The following is a 27,105-nucleotide window of genomic DNA, read 5'->3' on the forward strand; positions in this document are numbered from 1 at the left end:
CAAGGGACCCTTCTTGTGATGTGTTTATCCGTAAAATGGCCATGCAGACCTATGGCCCTGTACGTATGACTAACAATTTAAAGCAGCAACCCAGTCACAAAAAATGTAATTTATGCATTTGGCTAATCAAGGATGTGCAGTTTAGGGGCACATTTTACCAGTGCTCTTCTGAGGGGACTACCCCAGCTCCCTTCCCCCTGACCCTTCTCAGTGGTGTGATGCATCCTGCGACTCCTGGGTAGCAGGTGAGAGGCTGCCCTGTGTCTCGGGGGGGCCGCCTCCATGCCATTGCATCTGGATCTGCTGCTGGGTGTCTAGTGCAGGGAGTGCCTTGCCCAGCCTTCTCCTTCGCATGGCCACTTGGCAACACTGCATAATCCTGCACAAACAGCATGGACACCCACTGACACAGCCAGCCGGAATCACGGGCAGGGCGCTCCTTTCCCCCCTCAGTCTGCAGTGCTGCCTGGAGGCTGAGGCACGCTGCTGCGGGAGTCAACTCTCCCCCCCCCCCCGCCGCCCGGCTACCGCTGGCTGGGTCCCTGCCCTGGTTATTCCTTCCCTCGCCCCCCCTGTGTCTGAGCCGTGTTGTTGCTGTCTGCACAGGGCGGCAGTGAGCCTGCGCGCACGGGCTGCCTTCGCCTGGCAGAGCAGCAGCAGGACAAGCGGCAGGCAGCGCTGTGCGGGCTGCTTTGGGGCTGCAGCGGGACCAGGTGCTGGGGGGGCGGCGGCGGCGAGTCCGCAGCGACCCCAGAGCGCGGGGCAGCGCCGCGATGCGCCTTCCCGTCGGGAAGGCTCCCCACCCTCGGGCGTAGCAGCGGCTGGACCCGGCGCGGCTTCTCCTCCGTGATGTCCCCCAGGCAGCAGGGAAAGGCGACTCACTCGAGTGCTGGGGTGAAGGCCTAGTGTCTCCAGCGCCGCTCGCGCCCGCTCCCTCTCCCGCACCCTCCGCCGGCGATGATGGCAGAAGAACAGCAACCTGATCCCCCGCAGCCGCCGCCGCCGCAGCAGCTCCCCGGCACCCCCGCGCCAGGGGGGGCTTTGCCAGCCCTGGTGCCCGGGCTGCAAGGGACGGAAGCCAACGCGCTGCAACACAAAATCAAGAACTCCATCTGGTAAGAGCAGCAGCCGCCTCCATGGCACGCTGGCTTAGCGCTGAGCCGGAGATTGGTTCGTGCAGGCGCTGCATGTGCATTGCCAGAGCCTGGTGCTCGCTGATAGGGCCCTTGACATTGTTTTGGGGGGTTATTTTGGGGTAAATCGTCCCATAATGTGCACCTCTGAAACCACCCTCCCCTCCCCCCGAAAATAAATGTTAAATGTTTTTTTTAGAGCTGCAGAAAAACAAGTTGCTTAAAATCTATAGGGATCGAAACACTTGGTGCATTTAAAAGAAAGGAGGTTGGGAGATAACTTGCACTGCATGATGGTGGTGTGTATCTGAGGGGTGGGGGATGGGGAATGGAAAATGTGTTTACTTGGCTTTGCAGAGAGAGAGAGAGACCCCCCCCCCCACACACACAGAGAGGAAGAAGCGTATTGTGAATTTCAGCCAGACGGACCATTGTCCATAAGAATATTAATAGGCAACGCAAAACCTGTTCATCTGTAGGATTAGTTACCTCCCCTACATGTTTTTGCAGTGTTTATTCAAGATTATAAACCATCTAGGAGAGGTGGTGGTTCTGCATTTCCTGGGAAGAACGCACCTTTTGGAAATATATATAATATACACACACCTGTGTGTATTCTATATATTGTACTACACACATACATGTGTATCTCTTTTATTTAGAGGATACCAGCATTTTCCCCCAGGAATTATATACAGTCAAATGTACTCAAGGCTTTGGTTGGCTATGTTTACATTCATTGTATCCAGAGATAATGGTAATTATGGTAGGTTTGTGTTAAGATAATGGATATAGCCTCACCTATTTAAGGTATCTTAATAATTGAATATTGTTTTCTGCTTATTAATAGGCTCTTTTTGATATATGAATTTGTCTCATCCCCCAATAATACAAAGTATTAATGCATCAAGGTGTGCAAATGTCATAATAAAGATTGTATCAGTGTTCCTATTATAAACCTCTATTTCCATGGGTTTGCAATTAAAATGTGATCTGGGCTAAAACTTGGCATGGTGACATTTCCAAGAATCCAATTTTTGTTACAAATTTTAAACAAAATCACTTCACAGTAAACCCACATTCTGCTGAATTTAATATTAGTTTTTAAAAACTAGTTTTAAAAAAGTTTATTGAGTTTAGTTTGTCCTCCAAATAAAAAAATTGCTTTGTTTTGAGAGTGAAGTATTGCAAGGGCCTGGCACCTGCAATATGTGGATTAAGCCCTTTGGGTACATTTTGAAAATTGGGAATTGCATATGTACAATAATTTTTGCCTTTTGCAGCATCCATATTATGGATGCCTAGTAGCCAGTGAACTGATCCAGTGTTTATAGTGCTTCATACTATAGTTAGCTTTTATGGTATATTGAATTAATATGGATTTTAAAAGGAAGTCCAACAATATTATTAGGGGGGTTGTTATGTAGTTAAACTGATATTAAAAAAACCTAGGAAATTAAAATTAAACAGTAAATCACATTCTCTGTCCTTAATGCACACACACAGCCTTTTGTTTAGTTTTTGTGTGCAATGAGGTGACTTAAGGAGACAATATTAACTGATGAATTTCCTGGATGTTCTGATTGTGTTACCTTCAGATTATTCTGATTTATAATAGGTTTTTGTGGTACATATTTTATGTTTTACCCCTTCTCTTCCCATCAACATGGTATTTGGAAATCAGCTTCTCAGACAGCATGTTTACATTGCATTCAGATTAGGTATCATGTCCAAGTTGAAGACAAAATGGCTACTAAGTAAAACCTCTCCTTTAATAAGAACTTGCTTTTTAAAAAGAGACTTTGGTTTTATAACATTACATTCAAAGATAGCTTGGTTCAAATATGTAACATGTTTGAGTAAATAACTTTTCTTCACTTTCAGTACAAAAGAACTTTATTAGCTTCACCAAATGGTGATGCATAAGCTAGTACAAAGTATCTGAAACAATCAGAAGTTTCAAAAACGCCAGTACATTGTGGTTGTCTCCTCTCCCAGTATGGCTTGTAGAATTAGTAGATAGTTGATTAGCCATCCTTCATATACACATGACCTTTACTTCTTGACTGTCCTTACAGCTTTCTTGACAGGTCTAAAACTTCTGCAGCACTTCGAGACAATATCAGTACTTGCATATTATACTGTAAACATATAATATGTGAAACAACTTATTTATAATAAAATTGCACTCAATTTTCAAACCTTACTTTAAATTTTGTTTTTCTGACTGTGGAGAGCTAACATTAGAAATCCTTGTGTTCTCTTAGTACTGTACTTCTAGCAAGCAGTCTTCACCTGAATGTCTGATTTTTTGTTTTTGTTAATATTTACTAGTGTCCTATATACTATATTAGTGCAGATTTAGTTATTCTTATTAACCAGAAATTAAGGTAGTTTTGCAAAAGAAAAGTGATATACATACAGTACATATATCATGCATTGGAAACTCACTTCTTCCCTGCTCCCAACCCAAGAATTAGTACTGTTTACAGTAGGTGGAGTGTACTGGCAGTTAATGTATTGTACAAGCTATTCTTGAGAATAATACTAAAATGACCAGATTCCATCTTTATGGGTAGCTTTAACTTATCACTATTGAAAAGAGTATTTTCTCCTAGGTTTTTTGTTTTAGGAGGTCAGTGTTTTTTAACTCCTGAAGGATTTAACACATTTAAATGAGTACCTTTCAGCGTTGTCTTCACTGTTTTATCTGTCTCCCCCCCACCCCCCATTTGCGAGTATAGTGGATGGATCTTTTTAGTTTAAAAGATGTGTTTCTAGTATGCAAAACATATTTTCAATCAAAATAGTATAGCAGGATATAGCAGCTACTGAAATACTGGACTTGCTGATCACAAACAAGTCTGTGCCTGTCCTGCCACTGTACAGACAAATATAAATATAGTATGTGATGTAGGCCTCTTGCAGGACAATGAGTTATTCATTATCTTAGCTCATAGTTAATTTGTTCTGTTTATTAAATTAAAAATGCAGTTTGACGAAAGAAGTAACTCTTCTGTATCTAGTCTCTCTTTAAAACTAAACACTGGATTAAGTTTTAGTGTTTAAGGTTCACGGCATGGTTGGCATGCATATTGAAGACTTTCAAAAGTATTTAGCAGCATTTTAAGTTAATATTTTTATTCGCACTTTAAGTGCCCATTGGAGGGGGAGAAATGGAGAATTTCTCAGATGTTTTTAAAATGATCAGGAAGCATTAGCATTACAATCATGTCTGTGTACAGGTATGTTGGATAGTTATGGCTTATTAACTCTTGCCTGATTAAAAGATTAAGGATTCTGTATTGTCTATCCACAGAATTGTTTTTTTCAGCTGACCCGCTTGAATGGGCCCAATGAAGTGTTGTCCATTTTTATTTTTTGTATCGCATATATAACTTGCTCTGACAATTGGATATGTTCTTACAGTGCTGATGAAAAGGACAGAAATTAATATTAGACTTCTTTTCCCAATGACGGATTAGAAGTCTAGACTAGAAAGAACCTGTCTTTACAGAGCCTAGACTCTCTGATTAATATCAGGGTTTGTAAATTGCCTTAGTCTTCCCTGGACATTGGGCCTCAATATGCTTATTTGCATTTCACTGTAGATTCATTAAAGCTTTTATATTAATAGCTTTTTGTCCAGACACTAAAGCCTGAGGAGGGAAAACCTTACCCTGTTTAGCTGTCTGTGCATATAGACTAATGGAATTTCAATTAATTTTTTGGAGTGAGAATATAGTATTATCAAATAAGTGTTTTATTTATATATGGAGCCTGTGTACACAAACATACTGCTATGGATTTTGAGTCTACTCATAATTCCATTAGATTGCTAGAGAATATCCTATTGGTGGAAAAAATCAGACAGTACTGGACATGCATAAAAATGATGTGGATAGAGATTAAGAAATTTGGATTGCAAACAAAGAAAAGTATTTGCTGACATTCTGCACTATGTGCAGTAAACAGTAGCCCCAATGATTTTAGGCAATTTCAACCCTCTCTTACTACCCTATTCACATGGTCCAGTTCACATCCTATAGCTAGTGGAAATTGTTTTGTTTTCTTGATCCTTATTTTGACTGTTTGGCAAAAATTATTAAATTAAATACTTGTTTACTGTTGTTGTAAATTGTCTTCTGTTGTTTACATCCGCACATGTAGTCAGGCCCTGGGTTTGCTTACCTAGCCTAGATCCCAGCAGTTCATTTTTGTCCTTAAGGCATCTGCTATGATTTGAATTTATTAATTCTGCATGAGAGGTGAAGGCTTTTTTCCCCATGTCAGACATAAAAACCGCACTGAGGACTAGTGTGGAGTTTAGAACACAAAGCATTCGCAGTCTGTCTAAGCAGCACTGGGTATGGGCTTCTGATCACAATTTTGTTCTCGGATCTGTCTTTTAGTTAGTAGTATGGTGCACTATGCCAAGACTGCATGAGCTGGGCTGCTCAGTGGCAAACTCCAATGTGTGGTAGGGCCCAGTTTAAGTCCCATTGAAGTCAGTGGGAGTTGAATTGGGCCCTTGTTCATTTTGGATTCTTGTTTTTGTTCTAAGAAACTAGGCTGGATTTTATATCAATTGTTCCTAATCTCTTGAAAGCACAGCCCCTCTTCTGGAGAATGAAACAAGTCATGCATCCCCTGCAATCACACCTCTCTTAATTAATATGTCTTCTGCTCATACATTGCAGATAACTCTTCATGCCCCGTGCTTTGGAAAACACTGGTGTGGGCCTTCATAATTTGAATCTCTCCTTTTTTGCATGCTTTGATGAGCAGTGAAATAGTTAAGTGTTGACATTTAAAAAATCACTATTGAAATGAATGGGGCAGTTCACACCTCAGAATTATTATTTCAGACTCTCTGCAAACTCAGGCTCAAACATGTTTGACAGATTTCTTCTGCAATCATGGTGGCTAAAAACTATTGGGGGCGGGGGGAGAAATGCTGAAACTTTGGAGAACAGTTTAGGAGTTTGTCTGCAGGCCCTTTCACACCCAGCTACTCCTTCATGCCTCCTCAAGGAGAATCTGCCATAATTTGGGAAACATTGTTTTTTACTATATAAAAGTCCCAAAACTAAATTGTTTTAATCCAAAGGGGAAAAAAATTAGTATAGATATAAACTTTATCAACAAGATACTCTTAATTTCCCCCATCCACTAAACTTGGTATTTCAGTGCTGAGGGGGGTTGGTCTCTCATATTTATTGGAATTTTGTAGTCATGGTGACTTTTTGTATATTTGATTGTTAAATCTACCACCAAGTTAAATCTACCAACACAGTAGGCCAAGTTTATCCCTGGTGTAAGTTAATGGAGTTGTATTGGGGATGAATTTGGCTCAATATCTAGGTTGTATTAGTCTTGCTGTTAAGATATTGACATGCTGCTAACGACATGGGTCATCAACAGCATTGAAGCAGTACAGCTTCACAGATGCCCTGTAAATACAAGGGGCTACAGCATACATTAAAATGTATACTTGGCTAATGAGTAAGAAGACTTATCTGTTTGAGTTTTGCTTCCTAACCAGACTATTGATAAAGGTGCAGATTGGGATTTTCAAAGGACTCTACTGAGTTAGGAGCAACGCATTAAATTTCAATGATATTCGGATACTTAACTCCCTTAGTGTCCTCCAACAATCCCAGCCAGAGTGCAGATCCTCTGCATCTGGAAGGAGACAGGTGTAACAAACAGAATACTTCAAAATGGTGACAGTGTCTGTACAGACAGTATCTGAAGACTTCCATGACTTGTAATATTGTGTGTATCTATGTATTGTTTTTGTCTGATTGAGCTCTGTGCAATGCAACGTAGTCCGAGGCCCTTGTAATACCTAGCCACTATGGGACAAATAAAGAATTAAGTGAAAGGGATGGTCTAATGACTAGAGTAGGGGACTGGGAAGTAGGTTACTTGGGCTGTATCTACACAACAGAGGCTATGCCAGCATAGCTGTGTTGCCATAGTTGTGCTGGCATAACCCTGTAGAGTACATGCAGTCTATACCACTGGAATGGGTTTTTCCATTGGTGTAGGATCACCTTCCCATACAAAATTAGCTATGTCAATGGAAGCATTCTTCTGTCAATATAGCTATGTCTACACAGGGAGCTAGGTTGGCACAGCTGTTTTGGTCAGGGGTGTGGGTTTTTTCAGACCCTGGCAAATGTAGCTGCATCAACCTAATTTTTAAGTGTAGACCAAACCTTTGGTTATGCTCCTAACTCTATCACTGTTCCTGTAGTCCCTTGCATATGTGACCTTGAACAAGTCATGCCAATGCTTGTGCCTCAGTTTCCCTATATATAAAATGGAGATGTTTACCCACCTTTGTAAAGTACTTTTGAGATCCTCAAATAAGAGGTACTGTAAAATTGCCAAGTGTTATTGTAGCTAACTCAGTTTTTCTTGGTTTTGTGGCTCTACTGTCATAGGCTGTGTAGGGAGACTTCCTGTCCAGAACATATTGCTGTTACTGTATACATAATGAATTGTAGACTGTGTACTTTTTAGGTCAGTGCATGCTGGCTGCAATGTGGGTCAGCCTGATCAGTCCTCTCTGGCTGGAGTTATCTGGGTGTAACTGCTTGTTCTCTCCAGATTGGGTAGGCACCATCTGCCTGTCACCCTTTTACCTTAGTTGGGTGTGGAAATGGGTGTTCCATCCTTGATCAGTGAATGGGGGTAGCCTGCCCCTTGACCATGAAAGCTGGCTAGCCCCACATCTGTCATGTGAAGGGGGAGGAGGTGGAGAAGGGAATACCTTCTTCCTCAGGGAGACTTCCTCCTCAGGACACCTGCTCATCTAAAATGTCTTCCCTCATTTAGCTGGTTAAGAAAGCGCTCTGCCTCTTACAATGGCAAGGAGCTGCTCTTGGCAAACTCTGCATCCTCAACATCCCTCCCATCAACAGGTGCAGCCTGCGACTCTATCCTTAGGGAATGGGCAAACTTAGCTGCATAAATGACATTTGGCAGCGACTGCAAAGGTGGGGGCGGGGAGAGCGGAGTAAGGAGAAACAACTTTTCAAAATGGGGAGTACCCACCAGGACAAGGGAGTCTCTCTAGGTCTGGGGGCATTTTTTTACAAGGTTAGAAGATAATCTGAATAAAATGAAAACTGACCTTTATGTAACCTTTGAGAGCGAGTTGAGGTTTTATAAAAGATCCTGACTTTCTGAGTATGGCAGAAATAACTTTGCAGAAGTGAGCCATTGCAAAGCTGCCTGTAGGAGAATCAGACCCAGCCTTTTTCACATTTATTTTGAAACACTGAGCTAATGAAATGTATTGAAAAAACATATTCAAATAATAAGAGATTTGGCAAAGAGCCACTACTGTTAACTTCATTTAAAATATATAGGAGAGCATTAAATTGTTGACCTCACAACATAAACATATATGATTTCTTTTTTTCATAAACATTTCACTTTCCACCACAGGTGTTTTCTTTTTCTTTTTGTTGCAGCAAGTCAGACGGTGCAACATTGTAATACAGAATACATTTCTAATTCATTTTTAATAAGCAAAGAATTGTCTGGACTGTCATCTCAGCTGATAATCTACCCTCCCCTGAGCCCTAAAGGCCAAATTCCCTGTAAACTGGTGCAATTCAATTGATTTCTTTGGAGTTGCACCTGTCTGTATGCTTGTGGGAAGTTTGACCCCAAATCTTGATATACATTTTTAAAAATACTCCCAGTTTTGTTTCCAGCTGCTGTATAATTTAATAAAAAATATACTACTACTGGAGATTGTACTATTTAATTTTAAATTCGTCTGACCAGAATTGCATGGAAAGCACTGAAATATTTTTGTCGTCCTGAAAGAAGGGATTGCAACTCCCATGACTAATGTATGTTGCTTTCTCTTCTTACCCTAATTCTGCACATTTTGCCAAACAGAAATATTTGGAATTGGGGTAGAGCTGCAAAATTCAGATCAGGATCCAAATCTGTGTTTTTTGTTCAGTCCATCCCTCGTATTAATTAATTAATTTAAAATAGTTCTAAGAAGCTGATACAGCTGCAAAATAGATAGATGGATACAAATACATACTTTGACTTTATAAAAAGGCACCTATTAGAATATCTCAGGGCACCTGGTGCAAAAAGTCTCACAACAGTGGCAAATTTTAGTTGACCACATTCAGCATAAATCAAAGGAACAAATAAAAATGCAGCAGTCCTGCCATTCCTACTGACAAAATTCTACCCCGAAGGTCAGCAGAAAGGAGCTGTTCCAGACTTACAAGGGAAGTGAATTCTGGAGTTTTCCAGAAATACCCTGCTACCAGCCTCCATACTTTTGAGTGTTGGAACTTCTTGCTCTAGTCCCTCAACAGATCTTCATTGTGGAAGAACGTAGGGAGAGAAGCCATTTCTCAGGTTCTAGGTTCCAACCCTTATAGATCTTTATTGGTTAATAGGAAAACTTTGAATTTACCTATAAGCAAATAGGAAGCTAGTTGCTAGCCATCAGATTATCAGTGAGCTTTCATTGACTACCAACAAGAGCTCCACTTTCTACCTGCTAAATCATTAAGAAAGCTAAAAATTAATTCAAAGCTGTCAGATACTATTTCCATGTCATTATTTGCTATAATTGCCATAGGGATGTTATACAAGTGAAACAGGATGGGGAGGTGGTCTGTGCAGTTTCAGATGGGAGGGAGGGGGTCCATGAGTAGATCTAACATATGGCCTCTGCTTTTGAGTAGTCCTATCCCTTGCTGTGAAGCATAAATTTCATTGCTGACTTTCTGAAGCTGGAGCTATTTAATTAATCAAATTGGCTAATTCTTGAATTTAGTATTGTAAGAATAAACTCTGTACAAAAACAACATTTTTTGCAGGTAGTAAAAACTTTGTGTAATTTTAACAATTCTGAATACTAAAATTCTGTTTAGTATATTCCTATCAACTGCAGAGACTTTTTCTGGATAAAAATTGTTTACATACTGTAGGTATGAAATAGGTCAGTTGCGGGTTTTCCCCTTTGTGGTCAACAGTGACTATTCATGCCAGACTGTACTGTAAGCTTGTTTCTAGTGGTAATGTGTGAAGTAAACTAGGGGGAAAAATTGGTTGAACAACCCCCTCTTTATGATGTGCATCTGTCTTTAATGGTAATGATGTTACCAGGAGGATAGTTTTAAAGGTAACTATCTTCAGTTTTTCAGTATATGTACTAAATACTTTGCTTTCAGAGTTATACAGGGATTATTTTCTTTCCTCAGGTAAGCACAGAAGTCAGTGCTTTGTTTCTCCTGTATTGGTTTCAGCCAAAATTCCCTGAACCAGCAAGAACAAAGAACTGGGAAGAAAAGCACAATCTAGGAAAGAGAATAAGATAATGGGGTTCTGAAACTATAACTGAGAAATTAAATGAAAATAATTTTGAAAACATTTGACTATAAAAATCCAATATACATCTGAACTAGTTCTCTTGTACTTATTAAACTCATGCCATTTGTTACATACAATAACTGTAGAAAATTAAAGCTTTATTTCCTCCACTCTGTTATTCTTTAGGCAAAAATGGGTTGTATTCTGTTTGATCACTGCTGTTTCAGTTGGATACTATAGTACACGGCTAGTGTGCAGTCTACATAGTTAAACTGTGGTTTTGTACAAACTTCTTATATTTCTTACACCTGTATCACTCTGAGTATCTTGCTTATTTAGTTTGCAATACTACTTTAATGCTTTTCAGATTCATTTGCACTACGATAGATGTGTCTCATCTGGATTCAGGTCTCCGTACAGAGTTAAAACTATGCTCGTTGCAGTAAAATGATGTTGTGCTGGCTTCAGAAAAGGGTTAGGTGGCCATTTTGGCCTTACTGAACTTCCCATCAAGGCTTCATGTAAGTGACTGGAGCTGTTGCATTAGAACCAGATTTTTAAAGCTGCTTCGATGTTGCTGCAGTCAGCATCGCAATGGCTAACTGATTTAGGAACCTAAATCTCAATTTCAGAAGGGTTGTATGCACTTTGGAATTTAGACTCCTATGTGCCTAGATCCCTTTTGAAAATGAGACTTAGGCTCCTAAATCAGGTAGGCGTTACAGCGCTGAGCGCAACAATGCCTAAATAGCTTTAAAAATCTGGGCCTTATAACTAAGGGATATTGCTGGTACGTTTGGAATGGCCCTCTAGTTGTTTGGATTGTATCCAGAATCGGAGTAAATTGGTGACACTGTGTGCCCTCTCTGAGGACATGAAATGTGGCATCCCGTCAGGTTTTATCCTGTCTTCATGTACATATGATATGATATCTTTTCTTACTGTGGAATAGAGTATCGATGTGGTGTTTCACAATTATCTTGCCTGATAGACCTTTCAAGCCCAATTTTCCCCCTGGAGGTGTGCTTGGTTGATATTCCTGGTCGTTGTCAAGATGCCTCATTTCCAAAAAGAGAAGTCTGGTTGCTAGCTAGGGTTCATATCTTCACTTACAGGGAACGCTTGAAAGTAGTTATAAACTTTGTCATTATTTTTTGAACACATCCTTTTGATGGTCAGCCAGGTGGTTCAGACATGGAACAAAATGTTCATTTTCAGATGAGAAATATATATGGGCCACATCCATACTCCAGTGACTTTGTTCCAGCAACATGTGCAGTTGCCACTGTGAGGTTATTAAAACTTCCCTGTTAATGCAAAAAGTAAGAGCACTACTGCTGCCCATCCCAGTTACATTACACTGGTTGCTTATAATGGTGAATATATATTTTTTTAAATTTAAAGCCAGCAATTGCTTAGGTACATTTGAGAGCACCACCTAGTACTACATCCGGCAGGAAGCCTGTGCTCCAGCAGCACCTGCTTTGGGTTGGCAGGAGTTTGTGCTACTGATGCAGTGGTTCCTAGCATCTGTAACTTGTTCCTGCTGAACATCTTCCACGGCTGCTCCTTGCCCGTGTTCAAAAGTCATCTGAAAATACTACTTCAGCATTTTTTTCTGTTTTAATTTGGCAACCCCTCTGCAGGCCTTCAGCTTTCCTTTTTAAAAAATTGGTACCATATTAAAATAGAGACCAAAAGCTGAATTACATTATGCTGCATTTTGGGGAGGAACACTATAGAAATAAGTAATAACTTAGTGAGGTTAAAGGCACACGAGGCCCAGAACTTGAAGTCTCTAAACTTTATCTGGGGTAAAGTGTTCTGTGGATCGGACTGTAAGCGCCCTTAAAAAAAATCTGCTTTGGTTATATTGTTAATGGTAATGTTGGAATGCCAACTCCCTTTTCCCCAAAACAAGACAATGTTTTAGGATTCAGTGTCTGGTTCTGTTTGTTTTGAATAAATATCCCAAGCTGACTCAAAGAGCCCTGACATGTTTAATAACAAAGAAGTAAAAAGAAGTAAAACATCTTAAACTTTCAGTACTGTGGATGACACTGCGTGTTGCAGTTGAACAGTGATATCTTTATTAAGGAAGGTGTGTGTAAATGCATTGCCAATACTCGTATTTTAAAAATGGGGATCCCTACTACCAAGGGATAAACTTCTGATGTAAAATCTGAAAATTGCCTCTTTTCTGTATGACAGCCTCAATGATGTTACCAGCTTTAGGATCAACCTTGAGGCATGCCACCACTGTAAGTGTTAAGCAGTTTTATTCCAATCCCCAGAAGGGGTTACTTTACCATAGAACAGTTCTTGTTCTCCAGAGAATGCTGAAACCACGGTCAGAGAAACAGATTGCCTCACCCTCGTTGCTGTTCAGAACTCTGCTGTAATGTACTGCCAGTACCAGAAATTAAAAAAATCATGAGCCAGACCCCCCCAAAAATGAGATTGGCTCTAGTATGATGAGCCTTTTTTCACTGAAATGGTTCGAGCTACCAGTACTTGTGCAACTTTGAATAATATGATGTTTGTGGCAGGTAGTGCTGGAACTCTCACTAGAAGACTATCAGATCAGGGTCCTATTGTGCTAGACATTGGATAAATACATAGTAAGAGAGAATCCCTGCCCCAAAGAGTTTACAAGCTAGTGTAGACCATGATGGTAAGATTGTGATATGGGAGCTGGAACTGGGACTACCAAGCTCATATGGAAGCCAAACATGCATTAGAATTGAACAGGGTTTTTGTCCCTGCTGAGCTGGGCAGGATTCACACTGGTGACTTTACAAGTGAAAGACTGTATCTCATTTGCAATGCCCTAAGGCATCTAGTCCCTGTAGGTACTAATGTTACACCTTGAGAATAAAGCTGGCTTTCTGGAAACATAACTTTACTATGGCCTTGTCCACACTACACAGTTTGTACACACTGCAATGCTCCTTCTGCCAACAAAACTCTCCTGCTTTGCCGACAAAATAAAACCACCTCGCTGAGAGGTGTAGAGTTTTTTGTGGCAAAGTTATATCAACAAAGTGTCAGTGTAGACACTGCGCTTGCTTATGTCGCTGTAAATGGCCTCCAGGAGGTGTCCCACAATGCCCATCTTGACCGCTCTGGTCAGCGGTTTGAACTCTGCTGCCCTGCACCCAGGTACACAGGCGTCTGCCCCTCCCACTCTGAAAGCCCAGGAATTTTTGAAATTCCATTTCCTGTTTGCTCGGTTTGGAGTGGTCACATCGCATCTTCCCAGCTGACCATGGCAGCTCCACATGGCGAACGCTCTCCTGCTTGGAGCACACCTGAGTTGTTTGATCTGCTGGCACTGTTGGGAGAGGAGGCTGTGCAGTCCCAGCTCCGCTCTAGCCATAGGAACTTGGATACCTATGGTCAGATTTCTCGTGGCTTGTTGGATAAGGGCTACGAACGGGACATGCATCAGTGCCATGCGAAGATAAAGGAGCTGAGGCAGGCATACCAGAAGGCAAGGGAGGCCAACCATCGCTTTGGTGCTGTGCCAAAGACCTGCTGTTTCTATAAGGAGCTGGACGCTATCCTTGGTGGCGACTCCACTGCCTCCAGCCCTGCCGATGTAGCCATAGGGTTCTTGGCGGTGGACAGTGGACTCAACCCCGAGGACAAAGTCATGGATGACGAGGTTGAGTTGGAAGACAGTGCAGAGACCATGGCAGGGTTGTCTGGTGGCACAACAAGTCGGGACCTCATTTCCACTCCGGAGGGGTCTAGCCAGTCCCAGCAGTTGGTCTTTGGCATGCAGGAGAGGAGAGCCCTGGTAAGTGATCTTTTTGAGTTGCTGCTGCTCGGTTATATTCTAGAATCATAGGACTGGAAGGGACCTCGAGTGGTCATCTAGTCCAGTCCCCTGCACTCATGGCAGGACTAAATATTATCTAGACCATCCCTGACAGGTGTTTGTCTAACCTGCTCATAAAAATGATGGAGATTCCGCAACCTCCCTAGGCAATTTATTCCAGTGCTTAACCACCCTGACAATTAGGAAGTTTTTCCTAGTGTCTAACCTAAACCTCCCTGGTTGCAATTTAAGCCCATTGCTTCTTGTCCCATCCTGAGAGGTTAAGAAGAACAATTTTTCTCCCTCCCCCTTGTAACAACTTTTTATGTACTTGAAAACTGTTATCATGTCCCCTCTCAGTTTTCTCTTTTCCAGACTAAACAAACCCACTTTTTTCAGTCTTCCCTCATAGATCATGTTTTCTAGTCCTTTAATAATTTTTATTGCTCTTCTCTGGACTTTCTCCAGTTTGTCCACATCTTTCCTGAAATGTGGAGCCCAGAACTGGACACGAGACTCCAGCTGAGGCCTAATCAATGTGGAGTAGAGCGGAAGAATTACTTCTTGTGTCTTGCTTACAACACTCCTGCTAATAAATCCCAGAATTATGTTGATTTTTTTTTTGCAACAGTGTTACACTGTTGACTCATATTTAGCTTGTGGTCCACTATGACCCCCAGATGCCTTTTCCGCAGTACTCCTTCCTAGGCAGTCGTTTCCAATTTTGTATGTGTGCAACTGATTGTTCCCTCCTAAGTGGAGTACTTTGCATTTACTATTTACTTCAGACCATTTCTCCAGTGGGTGAAGGGATGGAAATGTACAAGACCAGTTGTGTTTCAGTGTGCTCCACATTCCCTTGTGCAGCTAAGCACTGGGTGGAACAATGTGTTAATGCACACCGAGATTTCACAGGAATCCTCCAGAGAGATCTTTAGGAAACTTTCCTGGAGGTATTCGCCAATCTTCTGCTGAAGGTTCTTTGGCAGAGCTGCTTTGTTCCTTCCCCTGTTGTAGGAAACTTTCCTGCACCAATTGGCAATCACTGGTGCAGAGACCAAAGTGGCACGCAGGCGAGCAGCATAGAGACCAGGTCTGAAGCTGCACATGTGCAGGAGATGCACCCTTGCATCCTTGCTTACCCTCAAGAGTGAGATATCGGCTTCATTGATCCCTGCCTGTGGAAAATGGTGGCAGAATTTACAATATTGTCCCTAGTTGCCTGCAGTAATCCCCTTAAAAAAACCACCTAGACCCTTTGCCCCATCTTGAGGCCCCCTACCCTGGCCAAACTCACCATGTTTAGGGTGTTCGCCAAGATGTGTGCTTGCCAAGGGACAGTGAGAAAGTGATATGTATGTAAAAAGAGGAGTATTTTAGTACAATGATTCAATGCTGTGTGTGAACTAACAATCATGCTTTTGTGAATTGTTTCTTGTGCTTCTGCAGATGTGGACTTCAGGGGAATGCCCTACACGCTGGCAGAGCGCCTCCCTCAGATAAGGAAATGACCAAGGTGAATGAAGCAAGGAGGACATGTTCCGAGAGGTGCTCCAATCCTCAGAGGCCGAAAAAAGAGAACGCAGGGAATGGAGAGAGACCCTGAAGTAAAAATTTAAAATAGAAAGGCAGGACTGAAAGGAGAGCAAGGAGCACATTGTAAAGAGCCAGGAACGGATGATAAAAGTGATGGAGGAGCAAACAGACATGTTGAAGTCCCTAATCACGCTCCAGGCAGAACACATGCATGCTTGACCCTGCCCTGCAGCTGGTACAGAACTGCTTTCCATGCCCTCCCTAGATTCCTCCCACACATTCCTTGCAACTTCCTGGAACAGTTTGGTCCCCTGTTTACTCCATCCCTTTGGACAGTTTCCAAAATGATAGCTGGATTTACAGCTATGACAGCCTGCACTGCCCTGCACTCTTATCTCCCTTCCCACCAAGCCTTTTGTGTGTGTTGTTAATTGGTATTTAATACAAACAAACTCTGTTAAAAATAAGCAGTCTTTATTTGTGTCCTTCACATGGTGGTTGCTGGTAGTAATACATAGTGACAATTTGATCATTTGCTGACTACAAATCCCGGTCAGGAATCATCAAAAATTTTATCCAAAGCATGGCAGAGTGCTGTATAGAAAGACATATTACTGGTGCTCATTGTCAGAATGTTGCCTCAAAGCCTCCCTGATTCGAATATCCCCCCATTGTGCCCCTCTAATAGCCCTGGTATCTGGCTGCTCAAATTCAGAAGCTAGGTGATCCGCCTTTGTGCTCCACTCCAGGGGAAACTTTTCACCCTTAGCCTCACAAATATTATGGAGCGCACAGCAGGTTGCTATGACTTGGGAATATTTTCCTCATTTAGGTCTAACTTGCCACAAAGGTAGCGCCAGCACACTTTTAATCTGCCAAAGGCACGTTCTATGGTCATTCTGCACCTGCTCAGCCTATTCGTCAAGTGCTCCTAGCTGCTGTTCAGGTTTCCCGTGTAAGGCTTCATGAGCCATGGAAGTAAGGGGTACACTGGGTCTCCCAGGATCACTGTGGGTATTTCAACATCCCCCCCACTGGAATCTTCTTGTCTGGAAAGAAAGTCCTTGGTTGCAGCTTTCTGTACAGGCCAGTGTTCCTGAAGATGTATGTGTCATCCATCTTCCTGGACCACTCCGCGTTGATGTCAGTGAAATGCCCATTGTAATCCACAAGCTCCTGCAATACTATAGAGAAGTAACCCTTTCTATTGATCTACTCCGTCGCAAGATGGTCCGGGGCCAAAATTGGAATATGGTGTCCTCTATCACCCCACTGCAATTAGGGAATCCCATTGCCGCAAAGCCATTCAATATTTCATGCACATTGCCAAGAGTCACAGTCCTTCATAGGAGAATGTGATTAATGGCCCTAAACACTTGCATTACCGCACCCCAATGGTCAACTTCCTGATTCCAAACTGATTCGTAACTGACTGGTAGCAGTCTGGAGTCGCCAGCTTCCACACAGGGATTGACACGTGCTTCTCCACTGAGAGGGCAGCTCTCATTTTGGTGTCCTTGTGCCGCAGTACTGGGGCGAGCTCCGCACACAGTTCCAAGAAGGTGACTTTCTGCATCCAAAAGTTCTGCAGCCAGTGCTCGTCATCCCACCACTCAGTGCTTGTTTCCTGAGCCCAAAAGCAATGGTCCACCATATTCACTGCTCCATGAATGCCAAAAGTAATGTGGCATTTTTTCTTTCCATGGCACACAGCAGGTCAGGCAACTCTGATTTCTGTTCAGATTGGGAGTTCATGATATAACATATGACCATCCGCAATGTGTTCATAACAGTGACCACAACAGTAGAGAGCAGTATGGGATCCATCCTTTCAGACAGATGGCAGGCGCACAGTAAGCAGGGGCTGTTGAAAAATGCCACAAAACGCATTCGGAAGCCCATGGAATGCTGGGATGGAAAAACTGCATCCTGGGATGTTGAGCTCAAACCCATGATACACTGTGATCCACTTTGTCTTCCCACAACTCCTAGCTGTAGAAGCTGGAGAGTAGCATGGTGGGATAGCTACCCACAGTGCACTGCTCTCACTGTTGATGCTAGAGCACCAACTGTGGACGCGCTCCGTCAACAGAAGGAGCGTTGTGTGAACATGCACAAGTGATGTAATTATACTGGTTTCAGATTGTCAGCTTAACTTGCATCGACAAAACTGTGTAGTGTAGACAAGGCCTTAATCTAGCTCTGAACTTTTTGGCTCTTACACGGGCAGGGTCTTCCACTCCTTTTTCATCCAAGCAAAATCTCCCAGGCTTTGCTCAGACTCAAATGTTCTAAAGTGCCACATCCTGTTCCTAAAGTACACTCCCGTTAACACAAATCCAAATAAACTTTTAAATAAGTTTTTCAATTCAATTCAATTCAATTAAAAAATTTAAATTTAATTAAAGGAGATATCCTATCTCCTAGAGCTGGAAGGGACCTTGAAAGGTCATCAAGTCCAGCCCCCTGCCTTCACTAGCAGGTCCAAGTACTGATTTTGCCCCAGATCCCTAAGTGGGCCCCCTTAAGGATTGAACTTACAACCCTGGGTTTAGCAGGCCAATGCTCAAACCACTGAGCTATCCCTCCCCCTAATAATATAAGATTATTATTTAATAGCCTGTATACTAGCATATGGATATTTTTCTTCATCCCTACAAGTCATCAGCGGTATTTGATCCACAGCACACACCATTTCTTCTTCTGCTATTAGAGTAATTGGAGCGGTGAAGGCATGCTGTTATCCTCTGTGGATGAATCCATGAAGGAAAAAAAGAACACATTTTGGCCATGGGTTAGAGCAGTTGAATCCTGAGTATCAGGATGCTTGGTTTCTCTTCCTCAGGGAGCAAATTGTGATCTAATTGCTAGAGATAGTATAACCAAATGTAACGATGCCTCTGATTAGGTTATCTGCGAGAACAGAACCAGATCTCCTGGCCTGGAAGCAGTGGCAGAGTCAAACAGCTATGTGGTCTAGAGGGTAGCAGAGCTGCATTACTAGCATGGGTTACAGAAACATTTGATTTAGCATATTCCTTCTGAAAAATGATAGCAAAGTGAAAGAGACTCGGCACTGGTGTACTGGAGAGCTGTGTTCTGTTCCTAGCCCTGCCACAAGTGATCTTATGCAAGTTCTTCTTTTATCTGTGAAATGGGTGAATGATAGTACATCAAGATAGCAATATGAAGCCTTGACTCATAGTAAGGGTTGTGAAGGGCAAAGGAATAGTAAGTCAGGGGAAGAGCTGTGGTTAGAACCTCATTGTTTCTGTGCTTGCAATTCAGTTAACCTTTCCCTAGCCAAATGGGCATTGTGTGTGTCTGCTTTCCCAAACTCATACAAAAGCTCCAGTTTTATATTATGGTAAGACTGCTTGCAGAAAGGCCCAGAATCATGTTACAGTTTGGAAGTGTTAACATGGTGTATACAGGGTCCTCTTTTCTTAGGGCTCTGGTAGAGTAGCATGTTCCTTACATTGAAGGGGTCTCGCCTATGGCCCAACCTGTTTTTTGGAAGAAGACTACTTAACAAGGATTGACAGCATGGGGTATTCCTCCCTTAATGGCAAGGTGTAGTTATTCATAGCCAGGAGAATTAACTTGATTTAAAAAAAACACAATTTTTTGATTTGTCAGGTTGAAGCTTTGTACCTATATCTAACTTGAAAATTTGTGCTATTACTTCAGTGTAAAAGTAAACTATTATTTTAATGTCAGTAGTAGTAGGATATATCATCTTAGAATTTCATAAAACTGCTATAGGAAAAAACCACACTATTATGTGCGGGTATATTTAAGCAGTATGTAACCATACACACGACTAGTCCTCTTGAGTTCAGTGGGACTATTTATGTACTTAAGGCATGTGTGTAAGTATTTGCAGCACAAGGGACTAAAATTATATTTTAACAACCTTTTAGTAGCAATCTTTGCCATTTCAAAACAAAATTGCTTCAGAGTTAACAAATAAGACTTACACTTTCAACACATCATAGCTGTTGTGAAATTTATACACCGGCCAAAGTTTTCACAAATAGGACCCCGATAAATTAGAATTCTAAATGTGGAATTTTCAAAAGCATCTAAATGACTTAGGAGCAAAAGCCTTACTGACTTCATACTGCAGACTCTAGGAATGTGGGCTGTTTGGAGCATAATGGCTATAAGGTGTTGAAATTCAGTATATCAGAAGATAGTGTTGTTTTTTAAATATGGTACAAGCTATTTGCTTACCAGTCTTGTGTTTCAGGTTTTCTCACACATAAGGATGTTAAGGTAGTCATGGATTAGTCTTTTAAAATAGTCATAAGCTGAAAATGTGAAACACACAAAAAATCTATGTAAAATCTGAATTTCTAACCATTAAGAAACTTACAATAATAAATGTCCACATTAGCAATTTAAGACTAAAGGGGGAAATAAAGAACTAGCAATATGTAAATGAGTCTAAATCCTTTTTTAAAATGAGTTTTTTAACTGCACTGCTTTCTAAGCAAGTATATTAGCCCCTTTCACCTTCTTCTGAGGGGTAGGATACATACATCCTATCAGATTCCTATTCAGGAAAAGAGCTCTCTCCTCAACTCCCTGCCAATCCCAGAAAACAAGCTGGAATATTAATAGTTTGAATTCTCTTCTCTTTTTTTAATAAATAGAAACAATTCCTTTAATATCCTGAATAGTTTACACTGAAAAATAGGCATACAGCCATGAAATCAAAAACTTATTTGTAACTCCCAGGGAAAGACATTGTCATGTCCACAAGAGAGAGTCAATCCCCTTGATGCCCAAGTCTTTTTCTCCATTACATTTGTGAGAGGATTCAGTGGTGTGAAAATCCAGTATAATCAATTACACAGCCCTCTTTTAGAGAAGCCCTCTTTTCGGAATTAATGGTCAAACAGAGATTACTGTCCACCTCAGTATAGTACTTATGCAAACAGTTCAGAAAAATTGTTAGTTGTTTGAAGATGAAGCGATAGCAAGTCATGTACCAGACTGAGCAGGTGACTTTCTAAAGTTCATCTAGGTAAATATTGTCTTTTCCTTGATTGGTATTTTTGTGTCTGTAATCCTGTTCTGAGTTGAACTCCTTGTGCTGTGCAAACAAGTGGCACTTCACATAAGAAATTTCAGCTTTTACTGTTAAGTTTTTTAGGAGACCTGTCTTGGGTCTTCGATGAAGAGCAGCCTTTTTGTTTTATGTTTCTCTTATTTTTTTCATGTAAACGTAGTATAGGTCTTCACTTAAAGTTAAGTCAACCCAGCTACATCACTCAGGAGTGTGAAAAATCCACACCCCTGAGCAATATAGTTAAGCCAACCTAACCCCCCAGTATAGATGATTGACGGAAGAATTCTGCCATCAACCTAGCTACCGCCTCTCAGGAAGGTGGATTAACTACAGAACCTCTCCCATCACTGTAGTGAGTGTCTACACTGAAGTGCTACTGCAGCGCAGCTGCAGTGCTGCAGGTGTGCTGCTGTAGCATTTTAAGTATAGACATAGCCTGAAAATAGGTGATGTAGTTTAAAGGTTTTATTGGCATGAGTTTGGGAGAGGTATGTTACTCTTGAACAGAGAAACGAGAGTTATGCAGGTCCTCCCATTTGGGTGCTGATAAATCCTTCATGTTATGCTAGCATTTATTCTGCTACATGTGTTGCAGAGAAAACTTGAAGTTTAGAGGTTTAAAAAAATGTATCAAGGTCCCTTTTGTAACCCTGTGCCTGCAAACCCTGTGCATTAGTTACTATTAAGTTAGGGGGAGAGATTTGAAATGGAAAAAGTGATCTAAAATAGCTCATGTACACTTAAAATGTCAGGGCCTTTCATGTGTTGTGTACCCTATGTAAAGCTGGGATTGACCCCATGCCTAGTTGTTTAAATGCCTGTCATAATAGTCCCGAAAAGATGAAACATTGAACCTTAACTTGACTAGAGGTCCTGTATGGGTAGCATGAATTTTTCTGACGAGTTATATTTTAGGGGAGGGAAACATCTGGCAGACTTTAATGTTAGCTGCTTGGCTGCTCCGTGTTGGAATTAGTCTTTGCAAAGGTAGATTAGTAGGCAGATGAGGTGGTCAAAAATGCATATTACATGGCTCTCATCTCCACATGTGTGGTGTGTGTATGTATAGGAAGTTATCTGGCATCATGTGTTCTCCCTGGCAAACCTAACATGAAGTTCTTCCAGTCCTCTTCCTTGTTTGGGAATCCATAAAACAGCACAGGCTCTTTGAGTATAGGCAAGACAAAGAAGGCCTCCAAATACAGTGTTAGGCATGCTCTACACAAAGTTGTACTGAATAGCTGAAGATGTGATTTTTGTACCAACTTAGTCAAACTGGTACAACTTTGAGTGGACACTTGTAGCTGTTTAAGCCTGCTTTACAGGCACAAGCTTCAACAGATGTAAGTGTGTCAGCCCTAGACAAGCCCTAGAGTCCATGTGTAAGCTACAATTCAGCCAAGGCGACTCAAGCTTTATAAACAAAATCCTTAAAGACTGGGACAGTTAATGTAATAACCTTTTTCTAAAGCTCTTTAAGCGTGTCATATTTGAAAAATGCCTCTTTCCTTTACAACAACAGGAAGTCGAAGATTGATATGGGATACAATTAGGGATGTAAACGTTTAACTGGTTAACCGATAAGCATCAGTCTGATGGGTTTTGGTTAATGGTTAACGATTAAACTGCACTGCACCCCGGAGCCCAGGACTCCGGCTGCCGCCCCTCGCGCAGCAGCGGGCGGCAGAGTCCCCGGGTGCAGCGGCAAGCCACGGGGGCCGGCGGCAGAGTCCCCCGGTGCAGGGGCAAGCCATGAGGGCCAGCAGTTGGCGGTGGAGTCCCCCCGTGCGGCAGCCAGGACCCCTTTCATTTCATTTGTGAGGGGAGGCCAGCTGTACAGACTAGCTGAAGACAACTAGTTAATTCCTTTTGAGGTTGTCATTCAGTGATGATGGGCAGTTACATCAGCACTGAAGGCCCTGCCCTGTGGAGTACTGCAAGATTCTCTCCGCTCTGTGGGCTAGTGCAGCTGCAGTGTAAAAGCACAAAAAGATCAATTTGGTGTGGTTAGCGATATCCGCTGTATAATAATTAGGGGCCTACCAAATTCACGGTCCATTTTGGTCAATTTAATGGTCATAGGATTTTAAAAATCATAAATTTCATGATTTCAGATATTTAAATCTGAAACTTCACGGTGTTGTAATAGTAGGGGTCCTGACCCCCCCCCCAAAAGGGGGGGTGTCCACAAGGATATTATAGGGGGGTGTTGCGGTACTGCTATCCTTATTTCTGCACTGTTGCTGATGGGAGTGCTGCCTTCAGAGCTGGGCGACCGGAGAGGGGTAGTTGCTGGCCAGGAGTCCAGCTCTGAAGGCAGAGCCGCCGCCAGCAGCAGCACAGAAGTAAGGATGGCATGGTATGGTATTGCCATTCTTACTTCTGCGCTGCTGCCTTCAGAGCTGGGCCCTTAATCAGCAGCCGCCACTCTCTCAGGATAATCAATGTACTACTAGGGTACAAAATATATGGGAAGGACAGAACAGGTCGTGCTGGTGGGGGAGTGGCACTATAAGTGAAAGAAAGCGTAGAATCAAATGAAGCAAAAATCTTAAATGAACCAAACTGTACCATAGAATCTCTATGGATAGTAATTCTGTGTTCTAATAATAAGAATATAGCAGGAGGGATATATTACCGATCACCTGATCAGGATGATGATAGTGACTGTGAAATGCTCAGGGAGATTAGAGAGGCTATAAAAATAAAAAACTCAACAATAATGGGGGATTTCAACTATCCCCATATTGACTGGGTACATGTCACCTCAGGACGGGATGCAGAGATAAAGTTTCTTGACACCTTAAATGACTGCTTCTTGGAGCAGCTAGTCCTGGAACCCACAAGAGGAGAGGCAATTCTTGATTTAGTCCTAAGTGTGGAGCTCAGGATCTGGTCCAAGAGGTGAATATAGCTGGACCGCTTGGCAATAGTGACCATAATATAATTAAATTTAACATCCCTGTGGCAGGGAAAACACCACAGCAGCCCAACACTGTAGCATTTAATTTCAGAAAGGGGGACTACACAAAATGAGGAAGTTAGTTAAACAGAAATTAAAAAGTACAGTGCCAAAAGTGAAATCCCTGCAAGCTGCATGGAAACTTTTTAAAGACACCATAATAGAGGCTCAACTTAGATGTATACCCCAAATTAAGAAACATGGTAAGAGAACCAAAAAAGAGCCACCGTGGCTAAACAACGAAGTAAAAGAAGCAGTGAGAGACAAAAAGGCATCCTTTAAAAAGTGGAAGTTAGATCCTAGTGAGGAAAAATAGAAAGGAGCATAAACTCTGGCAAATGAAGTGTAAAAATATGATTAGGAAGGCCAAAAAAGAATTTGAAGAACAGCTAGCCAAAGACTCAAAAAGTAATAGCAAAAAAATTGTTTAGGACATCAGAAGCAGGAAGCCTGCTAAACAACCAGTGGGGCCACTGGACGATTGAGATGCTAAAGGAGCACTCAAGGACGATAAGACCATTGCAGAGAAACTAAATGAAATCTTTGCATCAGTCTTCACAGCTGAGCATGTGAGGGAGATTCCCAAACCTGAGCCATTCTTTTTAGGTAACAAATCCGAAAAGAACTCAAATGTGAAATTGCAGAACTACTAACTATAGTTTGTAACCTATCATTTAAATCAGTTTCTGTACCAAATGACTGGAGGATAGCTAATGTGACGCCAATTTTTAAAAAGGGCTCCTGATGTGATCCCTGCAATTACAGGCCAAATTACAGACTTCAGTACCGGGCAAACTGGTTGAAACTATAGTAAAGAACAAAATTATCAGTCACATAGATGAACATAAATTGTTGGGGAAGAGTCAACATGGTTTTTGTAAAGGAAAATCATGCCTCACCAATCTACTAGAATTCTTTGAGGGGGTCAACAAGCATGTGGACAGTGGAGATCCAGTGAATACAGTGTACTTAGATTCTAAGAAAGCTTTTGACAAGATCCCTCACCAAAGGCTCTTAAGCAAAGTAAGCTGTCATGGGATGAGAGGGAAGGTCCTCTCATGGATTGGTAACTGGTTAAAAGGTAGGAAACAAAGAGTAGGAATAAATGGTCAGTTTTCAGAATGGAGAGAGCTAAAGAGTGGTGTCCCCCAGGGGTCTGTACTGGGACCAGTACTGTTCAACATATTCATAAATGATCTGGAAAAGGGGGTAAACAGTGAGGTGGTAACATTTGCAAATGATACAAAACTACTCAAGATAGTTAAGTCCAAAGCAGACTGCGAAGAGCTACAAAAGGATCTCACAAAATTGCGTGACTGGGCAACAAAGTGGCAGATGAAATTCAACGTTGATAGATGCAAAGTAATGCACATTGGAAAACCTAATCCCAACTATACATATATAATGATGGGGTCTATATTAGCTGTTACAACTCAAGAAAGAGATCTTGGAGTCATTGTGGATAGTTCTCTGAAAACATCTACTCAATGTGCAGCAGCAGTCAAAAAAGCAAACAGAATGTTAGGAATAGTTAAGAAAGGGATAGATAATAAGACACAAAATATCATAAGTCCATGGTACGCCCACATCTTGAATACTACGTGCAGATGTGGTCGCCCCATCTCAAAAAAGATCTATTGGAATTGGAAAAGGTTCAGAAAAGGGCAAAAAAGTTATTAGAGCTATGGAATGGCTTCCATATGAGCAGAGATTTATAAGACTGGGACTTTTCAGCTTGGAAAGAAGACGACTAAGGGGGATATGATAGAGATCTATAAAATTGTGACACGTGTGGAGAAAGTAAATAAGGAAGTGTTATTACTCCTTCTCATAACACAAGGACTAGGGATCACCAAATGAAATTAATAGGTAGCAGGTTTAAAACAAACAAAAGCAAGTATTTTTTCACACAACGCATAGTCAACCTGTGGAACTCCTTGCTAGAGGATGTTGTGAAGGCCAAGTCTATAACAGGATTCAAAAAAGAACTAGATAAGTTCATGGAGGATAGGTCCATCGATGGCTATTAGCCAGGATGGGCAGGGATGGTATCTCTAGCCTTTGTTTGCCAGAAGTTGGGAATGGGCGACAGGGGATGGATCACTTGATGATTACCTGTTCTGTTCATTCCCTCTGGGGCACCTGGCATTGGTCACTGTCCAAGACAGAATACTGGGCTAGATGGACCTTTGGTCTGACCGAGTCTGGCCCTTCTTATGTTCTGGCTGCCCATCTCTGAAGGCAGCTGCGCAGAAATAAGGGTGGCATGGTATGGTATTGCCACCCTTAGTTCTGCGCTGCTGCTGGCGTGGGACTGCCTTCAGAGGTGGGTGCCTGGCCAACAGCCTTCGCTCTCCAGCCGCCCAGCTCTGAAGGTAGTGCCACGCCAGCAGCAACGCAGAACTAAGGGTGGCAATGCCGTGACACCCCCCCCCCCCAATAACCTTGCAACCCCCCTGCAAACCCCTTTTGGGTCAGGACCCCCAATTTGAGAAATGCTGGTCTCCCCCGTGAAATTTGTATAGTATATAGAGTAAAAGACCAGATTTCACTTCAGGAGACCAGATTTCATGGTCTGTGATGCGTTTTTCATGGCCATGAATTTGGTAGGGCCCTAATAATAATGCTATCTGGACCCCAAAGGTCTCCAAAGTTACTGAACAGCTTATTCCTCAAGAGGATACTGAAGAGGCACAACTAATAATAACCTGTTCATTAACAGAAAATAAATGGGACACTCTAGATCATGCTAATGATCAAGGATCAGTTTTTGTTTTTACAATGGATTAGCCCAGGGGTAGGCAACCTACGGCATGCGTGCCAAAGGCGGCATGGGAGCTGATTTTCAGTGGCACTCACACTGCCCGGGTCCTGGCCCCTGGTCCGGGGGGCTCTGCATTTTAATTTAATTTTAAATGAAGCTTTCTAAACATTTTAAAAACCTTTACTTTACATACAACAATATTTTAGTTATATATTATAGACTTATAGAAAGAGACCTTCTAAAAACGTTAAAATGTTTTACTGGCACGCGAAACCTTAAATTAGAGTGAATAAATGAAGACTCTGCACGCCACTTCTGAAAGGTTGCTGACCCCTGGATTAGCCCATGAGCTTTGTAGAACTGTACATAAAACTAGACCAGATTAAGTAAAAACGCTCCTTTTGTCTTTGACAAAGAATGGAAAGTCCAGGATTGAAACTTGCC

At 41.9% G+C, this 27,105-nt stretch overlaps 1 protein-coding gene across 1 annotated transcript in view; it reads left to right on the forward strand.

The window, feature by feature from the left end:
- The first annotated feature begins 719 nt into the window (after positions 1-719).
- Positions 720-27,105, forward strand: part of RFX7 (regulatory factor X7) — a 111,870-nt gene continuing 85,484 nt past the window's right edge. Inside the window, exon 1 of the mRNA XM_065412465.1 lies at positions 720-1,115. Within this exon, the coding sequence (XP_065268537.1) occupies positions 958-1,115 (158 nt within the window). The 5' untranslated portion in view covers positions 720-957. The remainder of the gene's footprint in view (positions 1,116-27,105) is intronic.

The sequence above is a fragment of the Emys orbicularis genome, chromosome 10 (assembly GCF_028017835.1).
Source record: "Emys orbicularis isolate rEmyOrb1 chromosome 10, rEmyOrb1.hap1, whole genome shotgun sequence".
Taxonomy (NCBI): domain Eukaryota; kingdom Metazoa; phylum Chordata; order Testudines; family Emydidae; genus Emys; species Emys orbicularis.